The following is a 27,361-nucleotide window of genomic DNA, read 5'->3' on the forward strand; positions in this document are numbered from 1 at the left end:
CTATAGAGTAAACTGTGGGTGCAATCTATCAAGCATTGCTGATCTGCAACCTCCTTTCACTTCACTGGCTTTGCATAGCCACCGACACTCTTTGGGAGAAAAGTTACATAATCGTAAAGTGTGCCATACAGCTAACACCACAAATTCTTTTTGTAATGAAATAGCTGCCAGTTACTACAATGTGCAAATGTTTTGAGATTCTGGGAACTTACAGCAGTTTTAGATTTCAGCCTACTTGATTCTAGAGTGTTTTCCTTATCAAAAGTGGGCACATATTTAGTGACAATAAAAGATTCCTGAGGCTACATAACAGAGCAATCCTATGCATAGGATAGTTCAGATTCCTGGATCCGAGGTCAGAGACACTGCTCTGACTTCAGCGTTCAAGCTCGCATCCCTTCTCCCTTGCAGCTGGTGTGGAGAAAATTATATTGGCTGCCTCTCCAAGGTCACAAAAGCAACTTCAAATGGAAGGTAAGGGGGAGTTCTCATGAGTGGGGAAGGGAGGGGACTGGGGAGGCCAGCTTATGAGGAAACCTCTGGCCTCCCCAGCTTCCTCCTTCCCCCTCCCTGATGCCTCAGCTAAAATGGGTGAAGATCACCTCCTTTGCTCCTCTCACTCTGCATTGGATGGTCGTAAGCCTCCCAGGGTCGGAGGCTTACAACCCTATGCAATGGTACTACGTTAAGGACATCTTCAGCTATGAGATAGCTTTTCCTGTTGCAGCTGACACCAAGGCTTTTGCAGGACTCCTACACCAGCCCTGCAGGTTTCAGCAGAGCCTAGTAACAGTGTGTAAAATTCAAGGTTGCTTTTTTTTAACCCTATCTTAGCTGTGGCCTTAGGCTGGGAATCTTTTGCTACAGCCAAGAAGGTGTGTATGAAGTGACACCTGCACTCCCCTTCGAAGCTGGAACTGGCTTCTCCTTCAGTGCTATGGCTCCATGCAGAGGTTCAGCTGCCTATCGTGTGGCTAGGACCAGCTGGCCTGAATTCACTGGCAGTTCTTCCTTTCTAGTTCCACGAAGAAAGCTTCATTGGGATGCAGTGATCTGGCCTGTGTGTCATTTAGTTTCTTCATAAATTTGCCTGTGATCACCTGGTGTCGAAAGCATACTGTGTGGCAGCATAGCTCATGTGGTTTAATCTTTTGTAAAGGAGCAAAATCCTGCTGCACCTTCCATACATGTCTGGGAGTTCCTTGGCGCTACCAGATGTAGAAGGGGGACAGGCACGGCTTGCATTTTGTGGGATGGGTTCACTGCTTGATTGCCAGGAGATCGAGGTTCAATCTCTTCCTTTAAGTGATGCAAAGGGAAAAAGTATACCCACTAAAGAAGAAAAATGGGAACTGCACAAAGCCTTAGGTCCAGAGTGGCTGAATTGTAGAATGAGGAAACATTTCCATATGGAAAGTTTTAAGGTTATTTGCTGATGGTCACCAATGCCAATTTCTTTCCAGTGCCTCTTGCACTCTCAGGGCTATTTTTCTATATACATGCATCGACTATTTCTGGCTTTCCAGAATCAAATTGCTCAGCAATTTCATTTGTTGATGACTTTCCTATCAAAGGCCATGGGAGCACTACATTTGTGGCTATTACAGTTGACTGTACACAGGGGTGACCTTCAAAGAAGTACATCACACTGTCATTACAATAACCTCTTTGGTTTAAGGGCTTACCATTCCTCTTCAAGTCTACCTAAGACAGGGGCAGGGAACCTGGTTTTGGCCATGCTGGCTGGGGGTTATGGAAATTCTGGCCCAAAACATTTGGACAGCACCAGGTTGTCTACTCATGGCCTAGAACAAGGGTGGAGGGTCTGGGGACCATTTTTGTCTTCCCACTAGTGCCATCATCATCATCATCATCATCATCATCATAATAATAATAATAATAGTAATAAATGACATAAAATAAATGGTACCCATAGTAGCTACTGAGTACCCAGTAGGTAAATATATTGACCCTTCTGGTGCTCTGTAGGTAATTACAAGCTGCAAACAAACTAATTTTGACCCTTTTATTAATCTGTAGCCATATTTTTTTTTAGAATTAAAAAATGAATTTCAGGGCTGTGTGTTACCTACACCTAACCTAGAAAATACTGGTATGAGCCACCTTTCACAACACTGGACTGATTGAGCAGACAAACCTTTAAAGAGGTGGAATGGATGCTATTCTTTGAACACCCCAGAAAAATCACATTATCAGAATCTATAAAGACAGACATCTTGGTGATAAATTGTCTGATTGTTCATTGAAGTAATACTAGCCACACCTCACTGAAAACTACGGGTCAAAATACAAAAGATCAAACAAATATCAATTAGTATTTGGTCTCATCTTGGCAGGATCTACACTACTGCTTATAACGGTTTATAATGGTTATGACAGCTGTTCAGGCCCAGGACACATTACATATACAGTTTTCATACAGTTTTAAAAGTGTTATATCCTGCTTGGTGTAGATCAACCCCTTGTAGCAGCACTTTTCTAATATAACCACTAAAGGACTATTCAGACATTATTCCCCATCTCCCTAAATTGTTACTAAGAGATAAAGGAAGAACGGGCCCCAGTCTGCTTTCCTCAACTCTTCCCATCGTGGGGGTGGGGTGGGGGGAATGAACAACTGAACCAGGAGACCCTACTTCTCTTACTAGTGTACAGTTCAGGGGCAAGCTGGCAATATGTAGAAATAACCCATTCACGCTTCCTATAGTAGGAATAGTGGGAGTAGGGAGGTAGCCCACTTCCAAACTAAAATCCCATGGGTATCAGATAACATAGTTAAAGGCCTTTAGAAAAAAGCGAAGTTCCAGTGAATGAATATAATCCCTGATAATGTCTACCAAAAGCTGGTGAAGGTAAATAGATCAATATTTTACAATGCTTGCCCAGAATGTACTTTATTCTCCATTAAGTTCTCTGCTGACCCTGTATACATGGTTACCTAAGACTTCAAAATACACACACTCTCTCAATCTCTAGAAAGCCTGCACAACTTTTCTTATTTATCTCCTTAAGCCATAATTAGAGAATTGCTTTGGCAATTTAAAATAAAAGACTGAGCGTTCACTTCATAAGTGTTATTCTCTTTGAGAGTCTCATCATTAAAGCTTCTCTTACTAGTGTATTGTTGAAAACCAACCTGACCCATTTTGTAAAATCTCTTCCCTAACTAATTACGAATGCATTCATCAGAGTAGGTCACGCAGAAATTAACAATGCTGAAGAACAATCATGAAGACTTCTGAAAATCAAATCTATGTAGAACCCATAGGTCAGTGGGGGTGTTGAGTAATGGCTCCCTTATATCAAGTCAATTTTCACACAGCTGTTCTCTAGCTTCTAACCCAGAGATTCTTTTTCCGAGATGCAAGTCAGATTTTTTAAAAAATGATTATCCGTTTGTTACATGCCATCAAATAAAAAGAGAGCCCACATCTACCCAGTGGGTACAATACACAGAGCTGGCCAACCATACAATATTTACTTGATACATTTCTAACCTGTCTTTTCCTAGGCTTTCAGAGCTTCAGTTTAGTCTCACAATAAACTCCCTGACGTTGGTCAGCTGAGAGAGACTGACTTCACCAAGGTCACCCACTGTACTTCATAACTGGACAGATATTAAGAATTGGTTTTCCTACACAAGGCCAACACTGTAGCCAGTGCATGCCACAAATAATGACAAATTTTACACCCAGTACGGGCAAGTAGTACCATCCAAATAGAATTATAGAATGTTAGGGGTAATCCAGACAATGCATTTTTGCCCATTCAGAAATCTCTGCATTCCCTGGTTTCAAACATGTAAAGTTGTCTTAACCCAAGTCAAGATGTTGGAACAATTTTGACTGCTTTTGCTGGTAGTGGATCTCCATGGTCTCAGATTCTTCTCACCCCTACTATTTGAGATGCTTTAACTGGAGATGTCAGGGATTGTGCCTGAGACCTTCTACATGCCAAGCAAGTGCTGAACTGTACACTATGGGTCTCCCTTGGTTGTGCAATCAAATATGATGTGTGAAATGTATAATCATGTATATGATCAGCTGTAATTTCTTTGATTGTAATGGCACTTTTTCCAAGGGTATTTATCTTAGCTTGGCAGACACAATGTTTTTCTGGCTTGTCATCCCCAAATAACAGGCGTATAAAAAAGATTAAGGAATCTGTTTGTTGGCTGTAGTCAAGACATAGGTCAAAAGTGGTTGCTACCTGGTATCAGTGCGCAGTTGAATAGATAAAACTTAGGAGTAATAGGAACAGTGGTCCCTTATCAAAGCTATATTCCAAAAATGTCTGCTTGACCCAAGTTGTTTCAAGACTTTATTATACTCTACTGTTCAGATACTGTGAGTTCATTTTAAAAGTAGCAAGTCTACACACAAAAGGGGCCAACGTCAACTTTGATCCATGTAACCTTTGGCGTGTAAATTTTCCACTGATATGCAGAATTAGGGCTTATATGCTACAGTTATTGTAATTGGTATGACACCATCCTGGAAAAAACTGTATAAACATTTACTTATTACTTAACTCATTTACACTTGTATATCCTGTCTTTCTGATGCAAACACAACCACTCAGGGTTGCAATTACATTTAAAATTACAATTTCATTAAAAACAATATAAAACAACTAAGAAGGTATAATATCCATGTTCTCTAAAGTGAACATACAGAGTTCCTAGTCCGGGCTAAAGGAAAAACATTAATATTTAGTTTAATTAACTAGTTTCAGGATACCCTTAAGTTTGTCTGGTTTTTAGTCATACAGTTTGACATGTTCTGCAATATCAGCCACTGGAAGTATGGAAGAAAGAGATGCTTCCTCTTCTCATTGGGAAGAGATTCAGTGGGATCTTCTTCACTCTCAGGCTTATCTTAATTCCCTATTTGGATTTCTAAAATATGTTACTTATGCTAGACTGGCTAGTGACCCTGTAGGTGCTTTCCTGTAGTAGGTAGTTTGGCTTGTTTTAGCAATGCTTTATTGTAATAACTCTTGAATTGCGTAAGCATCTGTGGCATAAAGCACCTCTTCTCTGCTTGTCACATGTTACTCTGGATTATGGGCTTTCATGTGCAGGAGCAGTATGGCATGACAATGGAATGTGTGCATGTTCATGCTCTCGGTTGCGTACATGCATGTATCTATTTGTGTGATTCACTCCTTACTAAGCTGTGTTCTTTGAAGGCTGAGAAATAAATATTGCATCACTGGGATACAGAACACTGGGTTTTGCTTTGAGAGTGAAAGAAACCACAAATTCTGTGGTTTAAAACCAACTGCTTATTAAGCCTTATGAAACATTCAAGTTAAGATTTATTTCTGCGGAGAGAACAATTTTTCAAAACATGAGGCTAATAAATAAAATCAGGATTGGATGAGAGTGAGAAGCATATTTGATGGGAAAATAGATTTTTGTAAAAGAAAAATGAATTTTCTTTTGAGGGTAACTGGGAAATTAAAAGAGAACTGCTGCTGCTGCTACTACCATGGGCAATATTGTAGAAAATGAGAAATATTAAGACCTCTTCGATAGAAGTTTGTGATGACAGTGAAAAGGGCAGCACAACTGAAAGAACATTCAAGGCAGTGGCCACTGCAGGCAAAAGTGAGTGTAATACTAGCTTCTAGAGAATTATTTTTGTCTCGACAAGGAGGAGATGTCGAAATAGATTTGCAGTATTTACTGTAGAACAGTGAATTGTTGCAGCCTCCAAGCCATTTTAGCACATCTGCATTCAAGGAAGATCTATAAAAAGTGCTTCCCCAGAATTATAGCTGGGCTACTTTGCAGGGAAAGAAATGTAGACGTCAGTATGCTAGAGTAGTATGCTCTGTGTCAGTATGTTGATTTAACCAAACATAAAGGCATGTGAAGGCCAAAGCAAAGATAAATATAATAAAGCCTAGGTTCATTCAGTTATTTGCTGTTGGAGTAGAATACTCAAACATGCTTACATAATTTTTGAAGCTGTCATAAAAATCCCAGTTTCGCTTGCATGAATATGCACTAAAGTGACTTTATTTTTGCTCTTCAAATTCTTAGCCCAATATTCCCTGAATTCCATGGAGTAATATAACCCCTGGAATTGTGGGAGTGGATTTGCAGAAAAATTCTTTGTGTGGTATGAATTCTGGCAGATGAAGTGCCAGGGTCAGCTTATCTGGATTTGTCAGGTTGTTCTTCATAACATGTCTGTCCAGAGCACATGGCAATATCTGCATAGTAGAAATTGGGTCCTCCTATCACTACCAAGAAGGTATTTGGAGGAACAGTGAGGAGTGATTAATCCATATTATGTATGAGCTTATGGGTGCATGTTTAGGACATCCAAGGTTATCTTACACCATGTACAGTGGGATCCTTTAGTGTCTGAATTGTGCTCTCCTGCTTTTGTTAAGTTGCCTAGAGCAGCATTCAATTTTTATGGAAGCATCTAGATCTTTGTACATGGTCTATCATTACATCACTGCATGCTAGGGCATAAAACCCTCTGGTTGAGCCTAACCATGGTGTGGATGGGAGTGGGAGGGCGTGTGCACTGGAAGGAACCATGGTTGAGTTTGGTGACCTAGTGTGCAATTTCCCAGCGGGTTCTGGTAAAGTGGGGCCCTAATTTGTAGTTGGATTTTGTACAGCACTCTCTCTAGTTTTCTAGAATTTCCTAAAAATGATTGCGTTTCTAATTTTTCTTTATTTCATTACTGGATCGATGATAAAGTCATAGATTTTTTTCTTATTGTCCCTTGTACCTAAACTAGGCTAAAATAATTTATAACTGATTTATAACAGTCCATCCGCACTAATAGTAGAAGACTTACTTTAATGGGTCAAGTCTCAACAAATGAGAAGAAGCTTTCATTACATAGTCAAGGTCCGATTTCGACATAAGGTTTTTCCCCATGGAACAATATCTGTGAAAGAATACATGTGAAAAAATTATGTAGGGAATAGGATTCAAAATCCATGTGGATTTTGCAAGGAAAAAAACTGGACAGGAGTGAGCAGCAATCTAATTTTTGCAGACCCACGTAATGTTTTTCACAGATATTTTGTCATACATATTTTTTTCTGCACAGGAGAAACACTATTTTGGACAAAAGTACTAACAGCTGATAGTTCAATTGTAGTGGTTACCAGCTGTTCATATAGGAGGTATAAAGTTTGTGGAGAAAAGTGCATGAAAAGACAGCCTATGCATGCTGTATAACAGTTGAGTTGAAAGAACATCCCACTGAGTTTATCTGCAGGATTACATGTTGGTGGTTTAAACTACCTCCCATCCCCAATGAAGAGGTGTAGCGAAGACTTATCTCTTTGTCCTCAACTTAGTACTGGACCATTGGCAACCAAGATGTAATATGAATTCAGGAAATAGGCCTAAACCTGAAACTAGTTCCTTTTGGGGGTCTAATTACTCCAGTTTTCCATCTAGCCTCTCCAGTTTTCCCTGGGTTAAGTTTAAACTTCGAGGGCCTGTTACTTGTTGAATGATGCAGAGACATACAACCTTGGCTATGCATTTAGAACTAGGATTGTCACTAGCTAGTTTAAATAGTATTTTCACATGCAGGAGGGTATATGCACATGAGCAAATCTTCCCTGTTCTTTTACCATTACTACAAGTTCAACCGCAGCTTTTAAAGCTCAGCTAAAAACTTTTTTTTCCTAAAGCTTTTAAAACTTGATTTTGTTCTGACTTTATACTGTTAGTTTTACCCTACCCAGTGCCTGTTTACCCTACCCTGTGCCTGTTTGCTTTCTCTTCCCCTCCTTATTGTTTTATTATGGTTTTATTAGAATGTAAGCCTATGCAGCAGGGTCTTGCTATTTACTGTTTTACTCTGTACAGCACCATGTACATTGATGGTGCTATATAAATAAATAATAATAATAATAATAATAATAATGGTAAGCCACTTTTTCAGTGGATGTGGTCTGTCCTACATCAGACTGAGCCTTCATTGTGGATATGGTGCTCTTGACGCTGCGGATCTTTTTTTTAGCTTTAGGGTTCTTTTTAAATCACCATCCTTAATGCTAAGGGATAGCTTCTAATTCTTTTTCCTGCAGTTAAATGAACCTTAAACACACACACACACACACACACACACACATGTTCGATACTTTGAAATGGAGAACACATTCAGACAGTTTGTTTTCATATAGCTTATAATTTCTAAGAAGCTTTAATTTATACAAAGCTGAAGCATTTTCATTATCAAAAACCTCTGGTGGTGATAGAAGTAGGGCCTGATTCAGGTGATTACCCTGAATAACCTTTTTGCCCCAAGTAGCTATCATATGTATACGATCTGAGTGCTTTTTCTCATGTAGCCAAAACGTTACCACCCACAAATAATTGGGAGATATTAGCATGCTTGGAGAAACTCCAAATTTTGCAAAAGAACAAAAAATTGTTTTTTGGGGGGAACAACCTAAGGGGGTGTTCCCCCTCCCCCTAATCTAGCTCAATAAGGGATGGGCATTCTCATTGGCACAGAATAGTGTCTGTCTATTGGAGGGGTGGGGATGGAAAACTGAGGGCTAGAGGGAATTAAATGGAGCATCCTTGAAGAAGACTTAATTGATTGACTAGAACACTGAATGGAAGCAGTCCTATTGCAAAATTTTGTTGCAGGTGTCACTTATACATCCTCAATAGCACTGGTACATATTACTATAGTATTATTGCCTGTTTATTTACCCAAAAGTGAATGTGAAGTTTGTGAAGAGCTTCTAAACTTCAAAGGCTTCTTTAAACTTCACTGACTGCCTGATTTAACAAATTAGAAGTCAACCTTAGTTTAGAGTCTTGATGACATACCCAGATATCCTAAGAGTGATCTGCTACAAATTAGTTTAATGTTATCTTCCTAACATTGTTCACATACAAAAAAGTCATGAGAATTTGCTTAATTTTAAGATTAATGCATTTCAAACCAATCATGCAATCTAAACAAACAATTCCTGTTACTAAGTATTGAAATTGACTTCTCATTCCAGTGAAGCATTTTTGCTGTGACTGTGTGTGTTATAAAGGCAATTATTACTTTCTCTGTTCCATTGTTTGGAAATACAGACTACATCTTTGATACAAATCCTGTATATTAACAAAAGGGGTTCCTGCTTTCTTGTGTGTGTGTTTTAATGTTAAAATCCTGTTACTTTCTATTCATAAACAATTTGTGTTCCCTGTGATCAGAAATATTTCCTCAAATTCCAGTTTCAGTAGTCTTTGAAAAGTACATGGGAATTCAAATAGTCTCCAAGTGAAAGAGATGTTTGAATTTATTCTGATTAACAATCTTGTGGGGTCAGAGAAAATCTATTCTGGATGTGTAATCTGTGCCTACCAACTGAAAAAAAAATGCTGTCCCTCTCTTCTGCATTTGTTCTCCAATACATTTTCAGCGTAGTCAGTATAGCAGGCTGTTACTATTTCATCATTCATCAAACAGAGAATGCATAACTGACATTCCCCAAAGTGAACAGACATCTAGATAATCATTTCAGTAACCCTAGCATGCTGATATAGCTGTTATAAGCATAGACAGAATCAGCATCATTCAAAGCCTCCAGTGGATTTTGTGAAACAAAGTTCAATAAGCATTCATCTCCCAGTTTCATTAATGCACTTATGAACTGGATCAGTTATGCGGATTGCTGTGCTTTGGTTGCCTTGTAATCTAAAAGACCCATGAAATTTGTTTAGTTTTGGAAGAAAGAAAGATTGTCCTGTGTGATAGGCATCAAATATGTACCGTTCATATACCAAATTTGAAAAAAAATTGTTGGCAGTCTACTATTCTCAAAAGCCAGAAGCCCCTTTCCACCTTTGTATTAGATGATGATAAAACAGCAATGTATAAAATTTATGCATTTATGACATTTTATAGACCGATGTGTGCTCATTTGGGGCAGAATAATAATTTTGTGCTCAACACTGCAGTCTGCCATACAGCAAATATGCTTAGTGTTGATCTACAAGATTTGCAGTCAGCAAACATTTTTTGTGCTAGCTTTTTGGTACCTCTCTGCCTTCTCCAATAATTGCCATTGCTTCAATTCCCTATGTTTCGATAGCAGGAAAATTTATGTTTTTTGTTTTTTTTTAAAGTGCCCATATTGGTGTATTTTGCCAGCCTTTCATCCTTTGAGATCATATCTCAAGCATAAGGACATGTAAGCATGATGAATGTGAACTCTCACTACACTGATCTCATTGGCTGCTACAGACTGCTAAAGGTGCTGGAGGCTGCCATTAGAAAGCTCTGTGTAACCACAGTATGGTGAAGCCCATATTATATAGATCGGCCCTTCATAACCCCGCTGCTTGTTGCACAGGTACATAATGGGAGCATAGGCTCCCATGGCCCCACAATAGTGGCACAACTTTATAAGAATGGTGTGCATCATAATGGTGCTATCTCACGCTATATTGTGTAAAGGGATAGGCTGAAGGTGTTATCCAGGTTTCTCTGTTGCCTTGACCCAACTGAAACCAATTCCTGAATTTCTAATTTACCAGCAAGGGTTGCTTTTAATATCAAATGTATCTTCTAAAACTTGCTGTTTTGGTTTGTTCTGGCAATAGGCAACTGTAAGAATTCATTTTCTAGATAGAAGTATCCAGATGATAGCACATGTATAGGTATGGACTATCATCTCTGATAATTCCTTAGACCATTTGAGTACAAGAGGTTGTATCTAGCTATGATATCTAAATGGATCCCTAATATTTATTTATTACATTTATATCCCACCTTTTTTCCTTCAAGGAACCCAAGGTGGCATACATAATCCTCCTCTTCCCCATTTTATCCTCATAACAACAATCCTGTGAGGTAGGTTGGTCTGAGAGTCTGTGGCTGGCCCAGAGTCACCCATTGAGCTTCCATGGCCGAGTGGAGACTCCCAGTTCAACACTCTAACCATTACACCACAATGGCTTTCATATGGTGCTGCTGATTTCAAATCCAGCAACTTTGTTCCCAAACTACACGTTATTTTAAATACATAGCTAGCAAGTACATATTTTTCTTTTTTACTGTAAAATAAATTCAGGGGAACCAATCCAGACTGGGACCCTAGTGTAAGGTCCCAGTCTGCACTGTGGCCCTAAACTGAATTTGGCTTTCAATAGGTTAAACTTAATTGCCAAAAAACCCCATTTTATATACATACTAGGCCTGGGGGATGGAAAGGGGGGGGGTTAATCCAGATTAGCACCACATGGGAATTTAAGACTTATCTCCCCTGCCATCCTAGGATCCCAATTTAGATGATGATGATGATGATGATCCCTCCCTCCCTCCCTCCTTGACTCCTTTTCCTTGTGTGTCATGTCTTTATTAGATTGTAAGCCTGAGGGCAGGGTCTGTCTTTTTTGCTAAGTGTAAGCCGCTCCGAGAGCCTTTTTTGGCTGAGGAGCGGGGTATAAGTATGATAAATAAATAAAATAAATAAATAAATGATGATGATGATGATGATGATGATGATGATGATGATGATTTGCACTTTCTTCGGAGTAAAAAAAAGAAAAAAGCTATATCTTTAAAGCAGTGCGTAGTTTGGCCCTTAAAGAAGTCAAGAAGATTCTGGGGGGACAGTGTGGGAGTAAAGGGAAGACACAGAATTGAATGAAAAGTTAGTTTGATGGTTTGGTCAATACTTTAGAGTGCAACATAACGAGGGACCTGAGCTTATATATATTTCCACAAAATAGTTAGTAATATTTTTATTGGTTTAGCCTTTTGCTGTTGTCACTTGTTTCCACATAAATCTCAATTTCACCCCCACCCCCATCTGTATCTTTGTGTCATGTACTGAGTTTAGGCGTTTTTGGTTCATGCCAGCCTTAGGTTAATGGTGCTATTTTTGCCTGGGTATGCTCTCGTTCAGTGTTTGCATTGTTGGCAAGCTGTCTTTCTAGGAAGCTTATCCACCATAACTGAGAAAATAAGCTGTCAAGAAACAAATCTGAAAAGTAGTGCTCACGTTTGCTGATTGCAAGCATACTACTTGTTGGATTCTACCACTCAGTTGTTTAAAATCTTGCTCTTTCCCCTTATATAAAAGAGGTTCTACCTTAGAAACTCTTCTTATGAGGAAAATGTACTCAGAAAACCCTTTCCTCATTACAGCCTATTAACTCAAAATACAAATAATCTCATCCTCCCTCCATCCCTCTCTTTGTGTCTGTGTATATATAGAAGTGTATGTGAAAGAAAAACAACAACACAAAATACAAATAATCTAACCCCCACCCCCACCCCAGAGGGTATGTATGAAGAATATGTAGAATAATTCCTTTGTTAGTCACGAAGAGTCAGAAGCGACTGAACGAATAAACAACAACTTGTATCATCTTTGAAAGACAGTTTAGAGATGGTAGAATCCACCTTAGCCCACATGTCCTTACTGTACCATATATATGACACTCCATTAAATAACTCTTAACTGGAAAATGGTCCTGATGTTCATTAAGGACACAGTTCTATACAGACTCACCTTAGAATAAGGCTAATTGAATTTAGTGGGACTTATGTCTGAGTAGACGTAGTTGTTTTAAATGGATATTGTTGTTTTTTATACTTTTTGTAGTTTAAAATTTTGTATATCCGTTTTTAATGTTCATTGTTTTTAACTTTTGTAAACCGTCCAGAGAGCTTCGGCTATGGGGCGGTATATAAATGAAATAAATAAATAAACATGTATAGGGGTGCACTGTAAATGTCTCAATGTGTTAAAAAGGAGTAATCCCACAAAGTCACTCTAAGATGCATTCTCTACCATTTTAGTCACAATATCCAGGGATCTACATCTTTTGGCTGGTCAAACAGTGATTGTTTGATGTTATGCATCAGCCTCAGCATGACTGCCTGTCTTCCTTCCTAGCTTTAAGTTGGGAAGGTGAAGGGGGTTCATTCCTGTTGTGCTGAGTCTCAGAAACACTCAGAGAGCAGTGACTATGTGCTTCCAAGGCTCAGTAGAGCATTAATAAGACCCCTACCCTTCTCTCAAACCCAGCAGGGACTTCCCCTCCCTTTCTACTGACTTTGAGTCTTGGTGCTTTCTAAGTTCTTCTAAAGTCAACATGTGTGGAGTAAGGCTCTTCCTGTTCTCTACGCTCAAGAGGAGGACAGGAACTCTCCCTGATGCTACACTCTCGCCAAGCTAAAAGAGATGTGAACTAGAGGTGAGCTGCTGAGCACTTTTGTGAACCCTTGACAATAATCACATAATTACTGATTTAATAACTGCAGATCTTTCTGTTTGTCTCTTTCAGTTTGGCTAGTGCTGTTGTTTGTCTATGTTCCTGATCTACCTTGGTGATCTCTATTCTGTGCCCTCTGAGCCCCATCCACACCTGCATCAGCCATCTATTCCATAGGCAATTGTAAAGAAAACATTGCTCAAAGGGCCAAACGATGAAGTTCTGCCTTTTAGTAGAGAGGCTGAATCCAGTTTGAGACCGTAGTATAAGGGGGAAGGGGCTTTAACTCTTTGCCCATTACTTCAGTTCTGTTCTGGATCACACATGCAATTTGTATTGCCCCCCCCCAAATGTCCCATTGAAAACAACTCTGCTCTCATGGAAATAACTGCATTATTAAAGTAGCATGCAGTTTGGCCCATATTCACACATGAACAGCCTTGAACGATCTGTGAACTGGGACACTAATTCAACAGTGGTATCAGACTATAGTAGGGTATCCCCCACCTACTTTTAAAACTTCCCATAGAAAACCTATTTACAACAGGTGTGGCTCTTTCTGAGCTTGCCAAATGAAGGCAGTGAAAATCACAACTCCATTGTGGTTTGATGAGGATCTCTGCTTACTAGAATTCAGCCCACTCAATTCTGACTCAGATTTGAACTCCTAAGAATTAACAACTTTTATAGCAGGACAGGTAAGGAGGGAGAAAGTAGCATTTTGTATGAAGACAAAGTCACCACATGAAAAGGAATGTATGTTTAGAGAACATACATTTATTTTAGGCTGGATTGGCAGTAGCACCTTACATATGTTGTTCCCTATAAGAGAAACAGTGGTAAAAATATCTTTCGCAAATATTGTTAATTTTATGTAATGTTGTGGTAGTCTTTGCATTTCCCCCCTATTTTTTTCATCAATATAAAATGCTAGAGGGAGCCGTAACTTTTTAATTACTTCTCCATTTGGAAAATAGTGTCCTTGTTCTGTTATATTGTTGCATTTACCACCTTGAATTCCTGCATTAATATTTAAGATGAATCAGACCTGTCTTGGCTATTTCCTGAAAAAAAGAGTCTGCTCAAAACTCATTTCTATCCTAGAAAGGAAGTTTTAACCATTTTAACCATTGTACGCCTTAAGCATTATTCACCTTTCAGAGAACATACAATATCGCTCCCCCACCCCCAAGGAAATGTGTACATTTTATTTCTGAATTTCATTTTCATTTTTAAAGCAACTACCCACTATGTCTAGCGGTGACAGCTCTTTTTTGTCTATGTCATGTTAATATCTGCATATCTCTTAGAGAAGGCAGACAACATCAATTATCCATGTTTTAACCTGCAATCCTATACACAATTTCTTCTGAATAGACATGCTTTGGATGGCACTGTTACTTTCAGACTGGATAACTGTAATGTTTTCTACTGAACTAATGCCTTTAAAAAGTGCTTGGAAACTTCTGTAGGTTCAAAATGTTTTGACCAGACTTTTGTGTAGCAACTGACAATCAAAATATATTACTCCAATCTTGTTTCAAATCCATTGATATTTATTTCTGGGATCAAAAGAAGGCGCTAGTTTTAGCCTTGAAATCTCTAAATGGCCTTGGAACTCAAAAGACTGCTTTAAGATCTACCTGTGCCAAGATCTCAGACCGTTGTGACTGAACATGAGAAACAGGGCCTTCTCAGTAATGGTGCCACAGCTCTGGAACACCATCCTGATAGAAGTTCATCAAGTTCCAACGTTGCTGTCTTTTAGATAGAAACGGAAAATACTTCCATTTTGACAGGCTATAAATGCAGTATTTATGCTGTTTTAAAGTGGTTTATAATTTGATTGCTGCCTTTAGAGTAGGTTTTATTTTAAAATGTGTATTTTTAATTGTTATGTGTTTGTAATGATGAGATCAGGTGACAGAAGCAAATGCACAGATAGTTTTAAACTTTCACAGAATACTTCAGGCAGGTAGAATATGATCTATAAGGTAAGCAATATGAAGAGATCAGTGGCAATATAAAACCCTCCACATGTTTTGGCCTATGACTCCCATCAACCCTTGCCAGTATAGCCAATGGTGAGGGATGTTGTAGGTTAAAGCGTGTAGAGGGCCACAAGTTGCCCACTCCTACTTCGAGACTTACACTTTAGTAACTCTCATCATTTACACCATACCCATGTATTATCAATTAAATTTAAGTGATCTTCTGTTGCATCACTGAATAGATGAGTTTCAAAGTAACTTGAAAATATACTGATCATAAGAGTGACCAGATATGAGAGAGAAATGCATTCATTATTTGAAAGCTGAAGTTTGAAATTAAATGAACTGGAGTTCTTAATTTGTTTGTTCAACCAATTAGGCTTCTATTATAAAATATTCCAAACTCCAAAAGCACATTTTGTAATAACGATCTTTAGGCATGATATTTAGAAATTTACACAGCCCAATCCTATATATGTCTACTGAGAAGTAATTCTCAGTGAGTTCAATGGGGCTTGCTCCCAGGTAAGCGAGTACAGAATTGTAGCCTAAGTAGTTTTTAAATTCTATGTTGATTTTAATGATACCAAGGAAAATACTTTTAGATTATTCCAGGCAATACATCTTTGATAATGTCTCTCCTATTGTAGACATGCAGGTACGGATAATTATACTGAGAAATTTAGCATCACCAGTTAAAGGCATAAATTATTGTTTGATTTGTAAAGAATGCTCACATTTAAACCACTATAAACAGTTGAAATTATTATTGCTTTATTGAAAATTATGAAACCTGACCTGAGCCCAGGGGATATGGCAGGATTTAAATAAATGCTGTAAAGCTTTTGGGCTATCTTCTTAAAATCGTAATGAATTTATTCCAGGGAACAAACTGTTTCCATTTTTATGAACGATTGTGTACTTGATGTACCTCCTATTCAGTTGCTTACTTAGAGCAAGCCAAAACCAAAGCAAGTACGTATTGATAATTTTAGAGCAATGTAAGGAGTCAAAGGGAGATGTTTACTGGAGTGGAGGAAATGAGGACTATACAAAGCAGTTAGAAAGTATAGAGGTGTTTGAAACATACAATCATTAATTTGAAATGTGTATATATGCTAGAAAGCAACCGCTGAATTAACTAGCAAATGAAGATAATATATCTTCAAAGGGGTGAAGGAGGAGAATGCATAAGAGATGTCAAAAGCACAAAAGTTGCAATTATCAGATAAAGACTTAATTAGCTGAGCCTGAGTAAATAGCTATGCTTGTACAAGTAGATCTGAGTAACACTTTTATAGAAAATTACAGAACAAAAGCAGGACAACAAGTGTAAATGTTTGAAATAAAATACGTTCTGCATTCCATTTCTTTCCAATGACACTGCTGTATATTTCGGATGGTTTCAGCATTCTGTTGAATGCTTTCTTATTACCTAGCAGAACTAAAAAAATATTTCTTGGGAAACTAAATGGAATTGACATTACTAGCTTTCAAATGACCTTTTGAAACAAAAGCATAGAAATATGATATTTTAATTTAACTATTCTGTGGCAGCAATTAGGTTTTAATCAAAGGCATGCTTATTTTAGGATCACAATAGTACTTAAAAGCAAATTTATTATATGTACATTAGAAACAAATGAAATCGACTGAAGGTCGTTTGCAGCATTAGCATATCATTGTCCAGCTAGACAGTGAATTATGTATTGCAGGTATGTTAAATCAAGTATAATTATTTCATTAACAAATCAAAATTAATATAGCAAGATGATGCAGCTGCAGCTGAATATACTTTTATAGCAGTTATCACAAATTTACTTAGCAGAATTCATGCAAACTACTTAAGCAAATACAAGGATCATACATATTAAGGCAGATTCTAAAAACAGCTTACCCTTCTCTGTGAGCTTCTCCTTTTTCCAGCTCCTGAATAACACCCAACAAGACCTTTATGGTTTCCTGACTTGAGCTGATCAAGTTCTCCATCATCTGTAGCTGTGCTTTCAAGTCTACCACTTCTGTGTGAGGCACAATTTGTTGACATCCTTCACTCACAGCAACTGCTGTCTGACAAGGCTGTTTTCCTTCCATAGGTGAAACATGTATCTGAAGGGTCTGTTCATTACATTCGGTTGATTGGCACTGTGCCTGCGTCGGACAGGCCTGAGCTGCACTTACGGCTTGTGATTGCAGACCATTAAGATGCACTGTTCTTTTTTTGTCCTCCTCGGTTGGACACAGAGACCAGTCATTCCCTGCTGCTGCAGAATTTTGCAGGTCAGTCTGTGAGACGTGTGAACTGGATGCAGGCAAGTAGACAGAAGCTACTTCTGTCTTGAACACTTTCCCATGAGTAGATGGATTAGCCTCCTCGTTCCCCAACGGCCCAGGATGGTATTTTGCTTTGTCATGCAGCTGGTAACCAGGCTCTTCTAAAACAGAAGCTGCTGAGTTTTGAAGAGAAGGAGGTTCTTTAGTACAGCTGTGCAAATCAGTGCTTCTACATGTCTCCGAACAGTTGTCACTAGAAGGCTGCTCTATTAAATTCATGCGTTCATTAGTATGTGAAATAAACTCAGCTGTCACAAATCCCGTGACTTTCTTGCTACACTGAGCAACCTCCCCTGAGATTTTGCCATCTTTATCTTTAACATCTATTAGGAATCCATTGTTTTGACTTGGAAAAGTGTCAACAGAAGCTATGCTTTTGATGATACTTCCCTTTTTCCGGTCCAAAGGGAATGTCTGGTAACACTTTTTAAGTTCAGGTGAAGTCTGAACTCCTGTACTTTTAGTAACATTAGGGATTGATCTCCGGGCAGGCACTGTCATATATTTCCGGTAAGCTGCTCTGTAAGAGATGGGCTTTGCTTCCTTTTTGTCAGTTTGCTGTAAGGTAGAGAGCTGTTTGTCCCTCTGCTCATTCTGAGCCTCACAGATGTCTTTGAATCTCACCTGCAGGGCTTTGTTTCTTTTCTTGATCTGCCGGTTGGGATCCAGTGCGTATTTCATCTCTAAGGCAAGTGATGTTGCTGGATCAACTTCGCTTTCAGAGGCTGTAAGCAAGCATTTGCTGGGTTCCTTACTCCCCATGGTTCCTGTATTCAAAAACAGCGTTTAGGAAGAATTTTATTACGCTATGTCTATATGTGCTTTAAATCTGAAACTTTAAAACAAAAGGAAAAAAGTTTATGCCTCCCCTATCTATTTCGGGGGGGAGCCTTACATGATTTCTTTTGGGGGTTTCTCCACATTATAATATGCAGTATTTATTTTGATTTCCTGCAAAACCAATGTAATCTCATGGGTAATGCTGAATTTGGATCTGGTAATTCCTGTTTAATTGTGTTCTGGATGTGGATGAACAATGTAATCTGGATGATGACAAAACTTAGTATGTGTTTACCTCTTTATATGGCCAAGTACCTTTAATATCTTTAACTTCATTGTCTTAGTAACCCTTTCATTATCCCTTTAAAATTAGTATTGCCCCCCCCCCCATATTGACAGCCAGTGTTGGACTAGGATGTGATTCCCATCCCTCCTCAGCCATAAAGTTTGCTGGATGACCTTGGGTCACTAACTCTTTCAGCTTAACCTACTTGACAAGGTCATTGTGAGGATAAAAGTGGGGGCGGGGACAGTGCATGCTGTTCTGAGCTCCTTGGAAATAGGATTTGATAAGTATGTACTAAAAAACCCTACCCAGATTGCAAATGGACTATACCTGGAATAGTGGTTTGCATAAGACCACCTAGAGAGTTCATGGTAGAGGAATCGTATGAACTGGCTCATGTTGCTATTGCTACTGTAGCGCTTATTGTCTCAAATAACTATCCTATGGGTGTTAATAAGCCACCACAGTCTTTATGCAAAAAGCATTTCCCATGATATTGAAATGGGTTGTGGAGTCCATTTATACTGGAGCCTTGGGCCTTAGCTAGACCTAAGGATTATCCCAGGCAAATGGAGGGGTCATCCCTACCTGCTCCCGGGATCCCCTGTGTGTCATTTACATGAACAGGGATGACCCCGGGACGATGCCGGGATAAACCTTAGGTCTAGCTAAGGCCTTGGTGTGTGCACTACACCTGCTGGATATGGTCAACTGTGTGTTCTCTTTCTGTAATCTGCTTTAAAGCTCTACCACATAAAGCTCTACCACTCTGCAGAGTGGTTGTCATAGAAGAATGTTGAGCTTCTGTAACTAATACTTTCGTGTAGGCACTTTTTAGTGTTCCATCTCTTTAGAGGGTCTTCATTTATGAGATTCAGAATTCAGTTGGCTATACTGAATTTTTGATGATTGCATAATTAACATCTGAAGAGATTATAAACAACACGTAAACACCTTACTATAAACTCTAAATGTTCTAGTATGAACAGATGTGCATGCCTAACTAGTATTTTACAGTGGAAATAAGCTAAGTGAGGTTTGTTTGTGTGATGCATCATATTGACAGGAATAATTTTAGGGGATATGTTGTTATGCTTGAGCAGTCATCTAGATTTTAAAAATCTTTGTTTCCCTGCAAGCAAAGCTAATGGTTCTGAAAGTATGCATCTTGTTAATTGCTTCCATGGCAATGGAGCCATCTAAATCCATTTGGTTTTAAATACCAAAGAATCAGTGTTCTAGAGGATATTTTTTTATCTTGCCCCACCATACCCTTCATATAATAGTCAAATTTAAATAATGAAGTATTAATTATAAATAATAAAATATAAAGTCTTGTATTGCACATTTAATATTCATACTTCATTCAGTTATTAAGAATAGCTAAGATGTTGCAGGTGGCTGTTCTGTTCCGCTCAGGGAATACTCAGAGGGTCACACCTTAGTTTACTATGTTGCCTCACAGCTGTTTTATACACATGGAAAAGTGTATTTGATTGCTGAAGTAAGAAAATAAAGCTGATTTCAGAGAAACTGTGCCAAGCTGTGTGAGGAGTAAACTAGGTTATGTTTTACTTCTTATCCGTTATTTATAGACTTGGTTTGCATGTAATGACATCACAAAGTATGGGTTGACTATGGGTTGTCATTGAATCCTGGGTTGTTGTTATGTGCACTATGGTTTAGCTATGGTTTGTTAAACATGAACAACCTAGAGTTCACAATCCAACAAGCTATGGGTTGTTTAAGCCGTTAAATAGCATAGGAAGGTACAGAAGGAAAATGTTGGATAGAATAAATTACTTGTTTGGACAGGAAAGGGAGAGGAATGATCTTAAGATTATTCCTACCTAAGCAAATGAGTAAGTGCTTGCGAATAGTCTCTGAAAGTTAAGCCAGCAACTTTGGGTCCTTCCGGATGTACGGCTCCTAGAGCTACTTATCAAACGGCATTGTACAGCTATTCCATTTCTCCCCCCTTAATAGATTTTATTTGGGTAAGAAAAAAGATGGAAGAAGTGGGAAAACACACAAGGGTAACAAGTAGAAGACAGTTATGTGTTTGCCTCCATAAAATTCCGTGAATGACAGGGTCGACCGCATAATGAAAGCCTTGTCTGAAAACACCCTTTATTGCCTTCAAGATAAAATATGCATTGAATCTCAATCAACAGGTCAAGAGAACAAATTCAAAAGCTTTAGGATTCACAAACTTCATTTGTTTTGGCCAGTCTGAAAGTACTGAAGTATAATGTTCAAGAGGCCTTCCAAAGACAGATGATCATATTTTCCACCATCTTTAACATGGGTAGTTGTATACATTATCTCTTTGCCTAAGCACAATATAACTGTATTTAATCAAAAATAACAATACCTCTTTCAAGCATTGTAATCTGAGTGTTTTTTTTAATAATGCATGCATTCAGATCTGATAACTCTGTTATGCTGAATAATATTTTTCTGTTATGTAGTGATTGTAATCTAAAGAGCTCAGAGTGGTTTGCCATGGAAAGATCACTATATCCTTCAGAAACTTTAAATATTATTCCTATTTTATACAAGGCAGAGGGACAAGAGCACCGAGAGATTTTAGTGGACATGGTAAACCAAGTCAAATGTCCATTTAAGCTGTGAGAAATGGAAGATTGTCATTATAGTGTTTTGTATTAAAACTACAAGAATATTGCAATATTAGCAATATAAACTTGCAGCGTAGTTAATATTTGTAGTTACTTTTAAGTGTGGCTTTAATAGGCAATAGATCTATAATTTAGAAATTACTGCTATATTTTCTTGATTAGATTAACTTCAATGATTTACCTAGTCAAAAGACTGTTTTTAAATTATCTTTAATTGTATATTGAACTTACATTTTTTTCTGGGATACAAGGTGACTATAGGACTTTAGCCCTATTCAGATAGAAATTTGGGGAATTCATTCTCAGCCTGCTAAAAGCCTTGTGTGAGTTCTACTGCTTTTATTTGTACACAGGATCACTGGGACCCTATAATTTGTTTACCCTGACAGATTTCAGGGTTGTGGAGATCCTGTTTGAAACCAAAACTGTATAGTGCTTGGACTTGTCAGAGGCAGGTAGGGGAAAATCATCCAAGAGAGCCTGAGAATTGCTTCTTTAGGATGCAGGTCCTATTAGATTCATCCTGCGTACTTGGAGGCTTACAAGTACCCAATGCAGAATGGGAGGTGCCTTGCATTTTAGCTAGATGGGGCATTTTCACCCATCTAGTGGAGGCTTCTGGGAGAAGGAGGGATGGAGGCTAGGGAAGGCTGGAGATAGCTCATATACCATCTTCCCCAGTCCCCTCTCCCCCACAGGAATGTCCCCTTTCTCCCCTTAATTTGCAGTCTCATAGAAGCAGCTGTTCTCTCCATGACAGCTGTGAGAGGATGGGGAGTGTAGTTTCCTGGCTCCAAGGTGAGAGTCCTGACTCTCTGACCTTGGAGCCAGGAATCTCAGAGACTGTCTAGTGGAAAGTACTCCAAGTACTTAGAAAGCTCATAACCATAAAGGTAACTAGAAATAACTTTTATTCTATGTGCTCAGCTCCTACTTACTAATAACAACAACAAAAATCTGTACCTGCATATTCTGCATATTTCAGTGTACACCAAAAAAGTCATCTTGGCCAACTTCAGAAGGTCATAGCAAACTTTTACGTTTAATAATAAATTGCTGACATCCATATGCTGTTTTCTGTTAACATGATGCCTTATAAAACAAAGCAAGTAAACTTAACTACCCTTATGGTATAATAATTAATAATATTTGTAGAGAATATTTAGAAAGTTTAAGGAATCAAAAAAATTCCAAAATCATTAGTTTTCTTATTACTAAGCTTTCTGGTTTAAACTCTTGGTATATATTACCAACGACTTTAAATAGTTCCCCCCCTTTTTTTGCTTAAATATATTGTAATGTTGATTTTTTTAAAAGACCTGTTCAAGCATTCATGAGCTGCAACTTAACTTTAGCTAACTTTACCTTAACACAACCCTGTGAGATGAGGTCAGCTAAGAGTTCACCATAGAGAAATATTTAGGATTCCAACAATAACACACAATCCACACAATAGAGATTCAGGCACCAATTTGTCTACTCCTTCCACATATGGCACTTTTTGTTTGAAGCGTTTTACCAAGTGAATAACAGATGTATGTTGTGCTTAGCCATGTGCAATAAAGTCAAGAATAACAACAGTAGTAAAAGCTCATGAAAAACCTTAATTAAGGAATTCATGTATGATGGGGAAATGGTGGTTGTGTCTAAGAAAATGTAAAGGAATCTCTGAAGTTAGGTGCTCTGGCAAATTCAAAGGACCAATGACAGGAAAATGCCATAATATTCATCTTAAGGGTTTGTATTTTTTGTTAAGTGATTACACATGCAACTTTTTAAAAATAATAAAATTCTGGGGCTTTATATATATCTTGTTATCAAAAACAGCTCATGTTTGAAATTGAAATTACAAACTTGATATAAACCAGAGTTCACTAGAGTTTAGCTTAACTTTAGAGGCTTTCAGGGGCTCCAGCCCTGAAATAATGAAGCAATAAGAAATAGTTTTTCCAACTACTGTCAAATATGTGTGGGCTCAGAATGGGGTTACTAAGTACATGAGCTTCTTAAGACAAGCGTTTTTTCTCACGCTCATGACTGTCCACTCACGTATCTTTGCGGGTCATTTTGACAATGCGTGTCTCCCGTTTCTTCTGTTGTTTCCTGTGCTACAAAATAAGACCTGGAAAAACTTTTTTTTCTTGGCTCTGATGATAATTGGCGCCATTTCCTGCTGTGTGCAGGAGAAGCTGTGCTATAAAAACAGCCACTGAATGGGCCACATGGTCGCTACTTGCTTCCTCTTTTTTTGCTCCGTGTGAAGAAAGAGGAAGCTGCTCGTCCCTGTTGTGGGAGAGAGGCAAAGTGACGGTAGGGAAACATGATTTCCCCCATCTGAAAAGGCACCATGAGAATCTGACTAGTTAAGAATAACTGGTATTCAATGGCATACTACCTACTTACCTTCATCACTGAGAGATTGTGAGGCTGGAGATGAAAGATTCCATATCTCATTATCGGCTCCTTTAGCCATCATGCCACTTGCCTAAAATATAAAACACATTGCATTACTAATTGGGTATATGTTCTCTAAGAACAAAAACGTCTGTTTAGATCCATTATACTGAGCTACAATCCACCTCTGGCAACAGCTTACAGAGGAACAGCACTGATCCCGTCACTTCAAGACAGCAAAGAGGACATTACTGTTGTGTCATGCCTTCAAATGCTGCAATGTTTGTATCCATTCAATGATATTTTTCCTTGAATATGTGGACTTAAGAAGAAATGCATTTTTGAAACAGATTTGAAAAAGTTTGTGAAACACAGCTTGATTACTACAGCTGTGTGCCAAAGCTGTTAAATCCACTATTCTTTCAAGTGCTTTACCCAAAAAGGGGGTTATTTGTGACTGCGAGATAATTAACATAAATCTCTAGATCAAGGGAGGACTTTTCAGGAGAGGTCACACCACCACCACCTCCTTTAAGGCAGTGGGGACCACACCTTCGGCAATGATGCGCTCACCACTCCCCTGATCCAACTGGTCAATCTTCCCACAGTTATTTCAAATAAGCCATGATGGACAAGGGTCAAAAGTGAGCATGTAGTGGGTCGCACAGATGCAAGCGTCTTGTCTACCTCCTCAGGCTTCAAAACTTGAAATTGATCCCACAACACACCTCAATACTATATTGAGGGCACAGATACTATATCAATAGTGCCATTCAAGTCAGCATGATGGTGAGCAATTTTATCCTCGAAATGTTTAGCAAACCTGTTACAGTGGGCCTCTGAGGGTCCCAACACTGGATTCACTGGGGTAGACAAAAGCAAGCCGTGATCCACTCAGAAGAGCTCAGCTGGATGGTTATTCAAGGAAGTGATGGAGGTTACAAGGTAAACCATCTTTGCCACCTTCACTTCCACCCAGTAGGTACAATTACGTGCTCTCATGCATGTTCAATCACCCTCATGATGGGTCTTGAACCACTTGTTCTTCAGCTATCTCCTGACCTGTTTCATTGTCCCTGGCCGCCTCAGTAAACCAGGGGGCCATCCAAACTCTACAATGCTTAAGAGGATGCTCAGGAGTGAATGTGTCGATGGCCCATTATGCCTCACCATTCCTCAAGAGCAGAGCCTCAATAGAGTTGCCAGCAATGGCTACTTTGAAAATCTCCCAAAGTATTCAGGAATCACTTGGATGACATAATTATCTAGGGGCAGGCCATATTAATTATTTTTGCACCCCAGCAGGGAGGGACGGACACTGTGAGGTTATCCCAGTATGACTCATGAGGTGGAGTAAGAATTTCCTCACACCTCTGAGCTAGAGGGTTTTTTTTGGGGGGGGGGGGCGGGGAGTTGCATCTGGTTCCACCCTCCTGCCACTGTTTTTGCATTTGGCTCTGGTCAGTGGACCTTCTATTAAAAAGCAAAGTAGATACCACAAGCCTTAAGTCTGCCAACCCTATATTAGATCAGGGATGGGCAGGAGGTAGATTTGGATCTACTGGTAGATCTCTGAGTGGTAGATCTCTGGGTGGTTTGCAACAGACTAACAAGGACTTCTGACTCCCAATTAATTTACTAATGATAACAGCAACAAAATGATTCTCCTGTGCCCTAAATTATACTTCTGCAATGAAGAAAGCTTGGGGTAACCAGGAGTGGATTTATCTGTGGAAGGATTGTGAGGTCTGTTCAGTTCTGGTACTAGAAACAAATTCCTAGGCTCAGATGTCTATTATTCTATCGATATGTCTTTTGCACCAGACTCAGGGTTCTAATAAAAAAGTAAATCCAAAAAGTCTGTGCCCAACCCCAGCATTCAAAGATTGGTTTTTCCCTAAAGTTTCTAAATGTGTTACAAAACGTAACTTGTTTTTTGTGCTGTTTTTCCTAGAATTACTGCTTGGTTCTACAAGCCCTGCTCCTCACCTCCACCCCACCCTCAAAAGAAATAGAGAATAACTTTCTACAATACTGAACAGACAGTCCAAAAATCAATGCAGAGTAAATTGAAAAAAAGGGGGGAGGTTAAAAAACATGTTTGTATACTGCTGTTGTGTCCCACAAGACTCTTACTGAAAACAATACATTACAACTTCATTTTGTGAAGCACCTTTCATAAATGCTATTTTTAAAGCATACTTTAAAAAAAATAGCAGTGGGAAGAAAAATTCAGACTATTAAACAGTCTTCTCACATTCAGTTTGGACCAACATGGATAATTGAGTATGTGAGAGAAAACTACAGGAAAGTTGATTATGACCAAAAGAGGCAACGGCTATCTCAGGGCTCGAGATATGGGTAGTAAAGTAAAAAGGAGTACATGATAAGAATCTTTCATCTATTTGTTATAACATAAATATCAATTTAGTGATATATCCAGCAAAAGAATCCTATCATCCTGTTCAGATGTAATGGCAGCAATTCATGAGATAAATTAACCCTTGAATTGTGGGGAATACACATTGCACACAAGCTGCTTTTGGTTTCCTGGAACAATCCTCGAATGTGGAATTCGTAGTGTTTTTCTGTGATGTCTGAAGCCGAGCAGTTGGGGTTGTTCATCCATTAAGGAACCCCAGACTAACCCAAGAACAAGAGTTAGCTACAAAGGTGGTGTGGACGTAAGAGATTTGGATTCTGGGACCACGGGCTATGTTACTTGGAAGATAAACTGCTGGCAAGGGATGTGTTGCACCTCACAAGGGCTAGGAAAATGTGTTCGGCCACGGCGTGAAGAACTTCATCAGGAGGGCTTTAAAATGAATTCTACGGGGGCAGGAGACGTAAACTTCAAGTGAACAATGGATGAAGGCTCATGCAACGTAACACAGAGAACAGCTCCAATAGCACCTAAAAATAGCATTCACAACATTGTAGGAATGAAGCCAGACTACAAAGCACATGGTCTTCAATGTCTGTATACTAATGCCAAGAGTATGGGAAACAAACAGAATGAACTTGAACTCTTAATACAGCATGAAGGCAAATACGACTTGATAGGTATAACTGAAACTTGGTGGGATGACTCCCATGATTGGAATATAGCAATTGAGGGATATAACTTGTTCAAAAAGAACAGAAAAAAATAGAAAGAGAAGCAGAGTTGCACTATATGTTAAAATACTTATCCCTGCACAGAAATACAGGAGGATGAGCCTGGGAGCTCCATTGAGAGCATCTGGATTAAAATAAAATGGGCAAGGAATAAAAAGAACATGATAGAGTCTACTACCAACCAACTAATCAAGGAGAAGACGAGGATGAAACTTTTGAGAAACAAATTGCCAGTGTTTCAAGGAAGTGGAACTTCAATTACCCCGATATCTGCTGGGTGACAAATACTGCCAAAAGTGGCCCTTCCAAGAAATTCCTGACATGTGTGGGTGTTAACTTTCTCCTACAAAAGCTGATTGCAGCCATAAACATACTCTGGATTTTAGGAAAGCTGATTTGAATAAACTCAGAACTATGATAAGCAAGGTCCCATGGCAAGTGCTCTAAAGAGAAAACAAGTCCAAGATGGGTGGGAGGTTTTTTTTAAAGGAAATTTTAAAGGCACAATTGCAAACAATTCCATCAAGGAAGAAGGCTAGAAGACAACAGAAGAAACCTATGTGGCTCCACAAAAAG

The 27,361-nt window shown here is 38.8% G+C and overlaps 2 protein-coding genes across 2 annotated transcripts in view; one reads left to right on the forward strand and one right to left on the reverse strand.

Moving 5' to 3' along the window:
• Positions 1–27,361, forward strand: part of DOCK1 (dedicator of cytokinesis 1) — a 427,979-nt gene that overhangs the window by 156,742 nt on the left and 243,876 nt on the right. The window lies entirely within an intron of this gene.
• Positions 1–27,361, reverse strand: part of INSYN2A (inhibitory synaptic factor 2A) — a 66,418-nt gene that overhangs the window by 23,590 nt on the left and 15,467 nt on the right. The window contains exons 2-4 of the mRNA XM_063131596.1: positions 23,678–23,759; positions 17,133–18,336; positions 6,847–6,939 (exon numbers count right to left, since the gene is read on the reverse strand). Of these exons, the coding sequence (XP_062987666.1) occupies positions 6,847–6,939; positions 17,133–18,336; positions 23,678–23,750 (1,370 nt within the window). The 5' untranslated portion in view covers positions 23,751–23,759. The remainder of the gene's footprint in view (positions 1–6,846; positions 6,940–17,132; positions 18,337–23,677; positions 23,760–27,361) is intronic.

Source organism: Elgaria multicarinata, chromosome 8 (genome assembly GCF_023053635.1).
Source record: "Elgaria multicarinata webbii isolate HBS135686 ecotype San Diego chromosome 8, rElgMul1.1.pri, whole genome shotgun sequence".
In the NCBI taxonomy this organism is placed as follows: domain Eukaryota; kingdom Metazoa; phylum Chordata; class Lepidosauria; order Squamata; family Anguidae; genus Elgaria; species Elgaria multicarinata.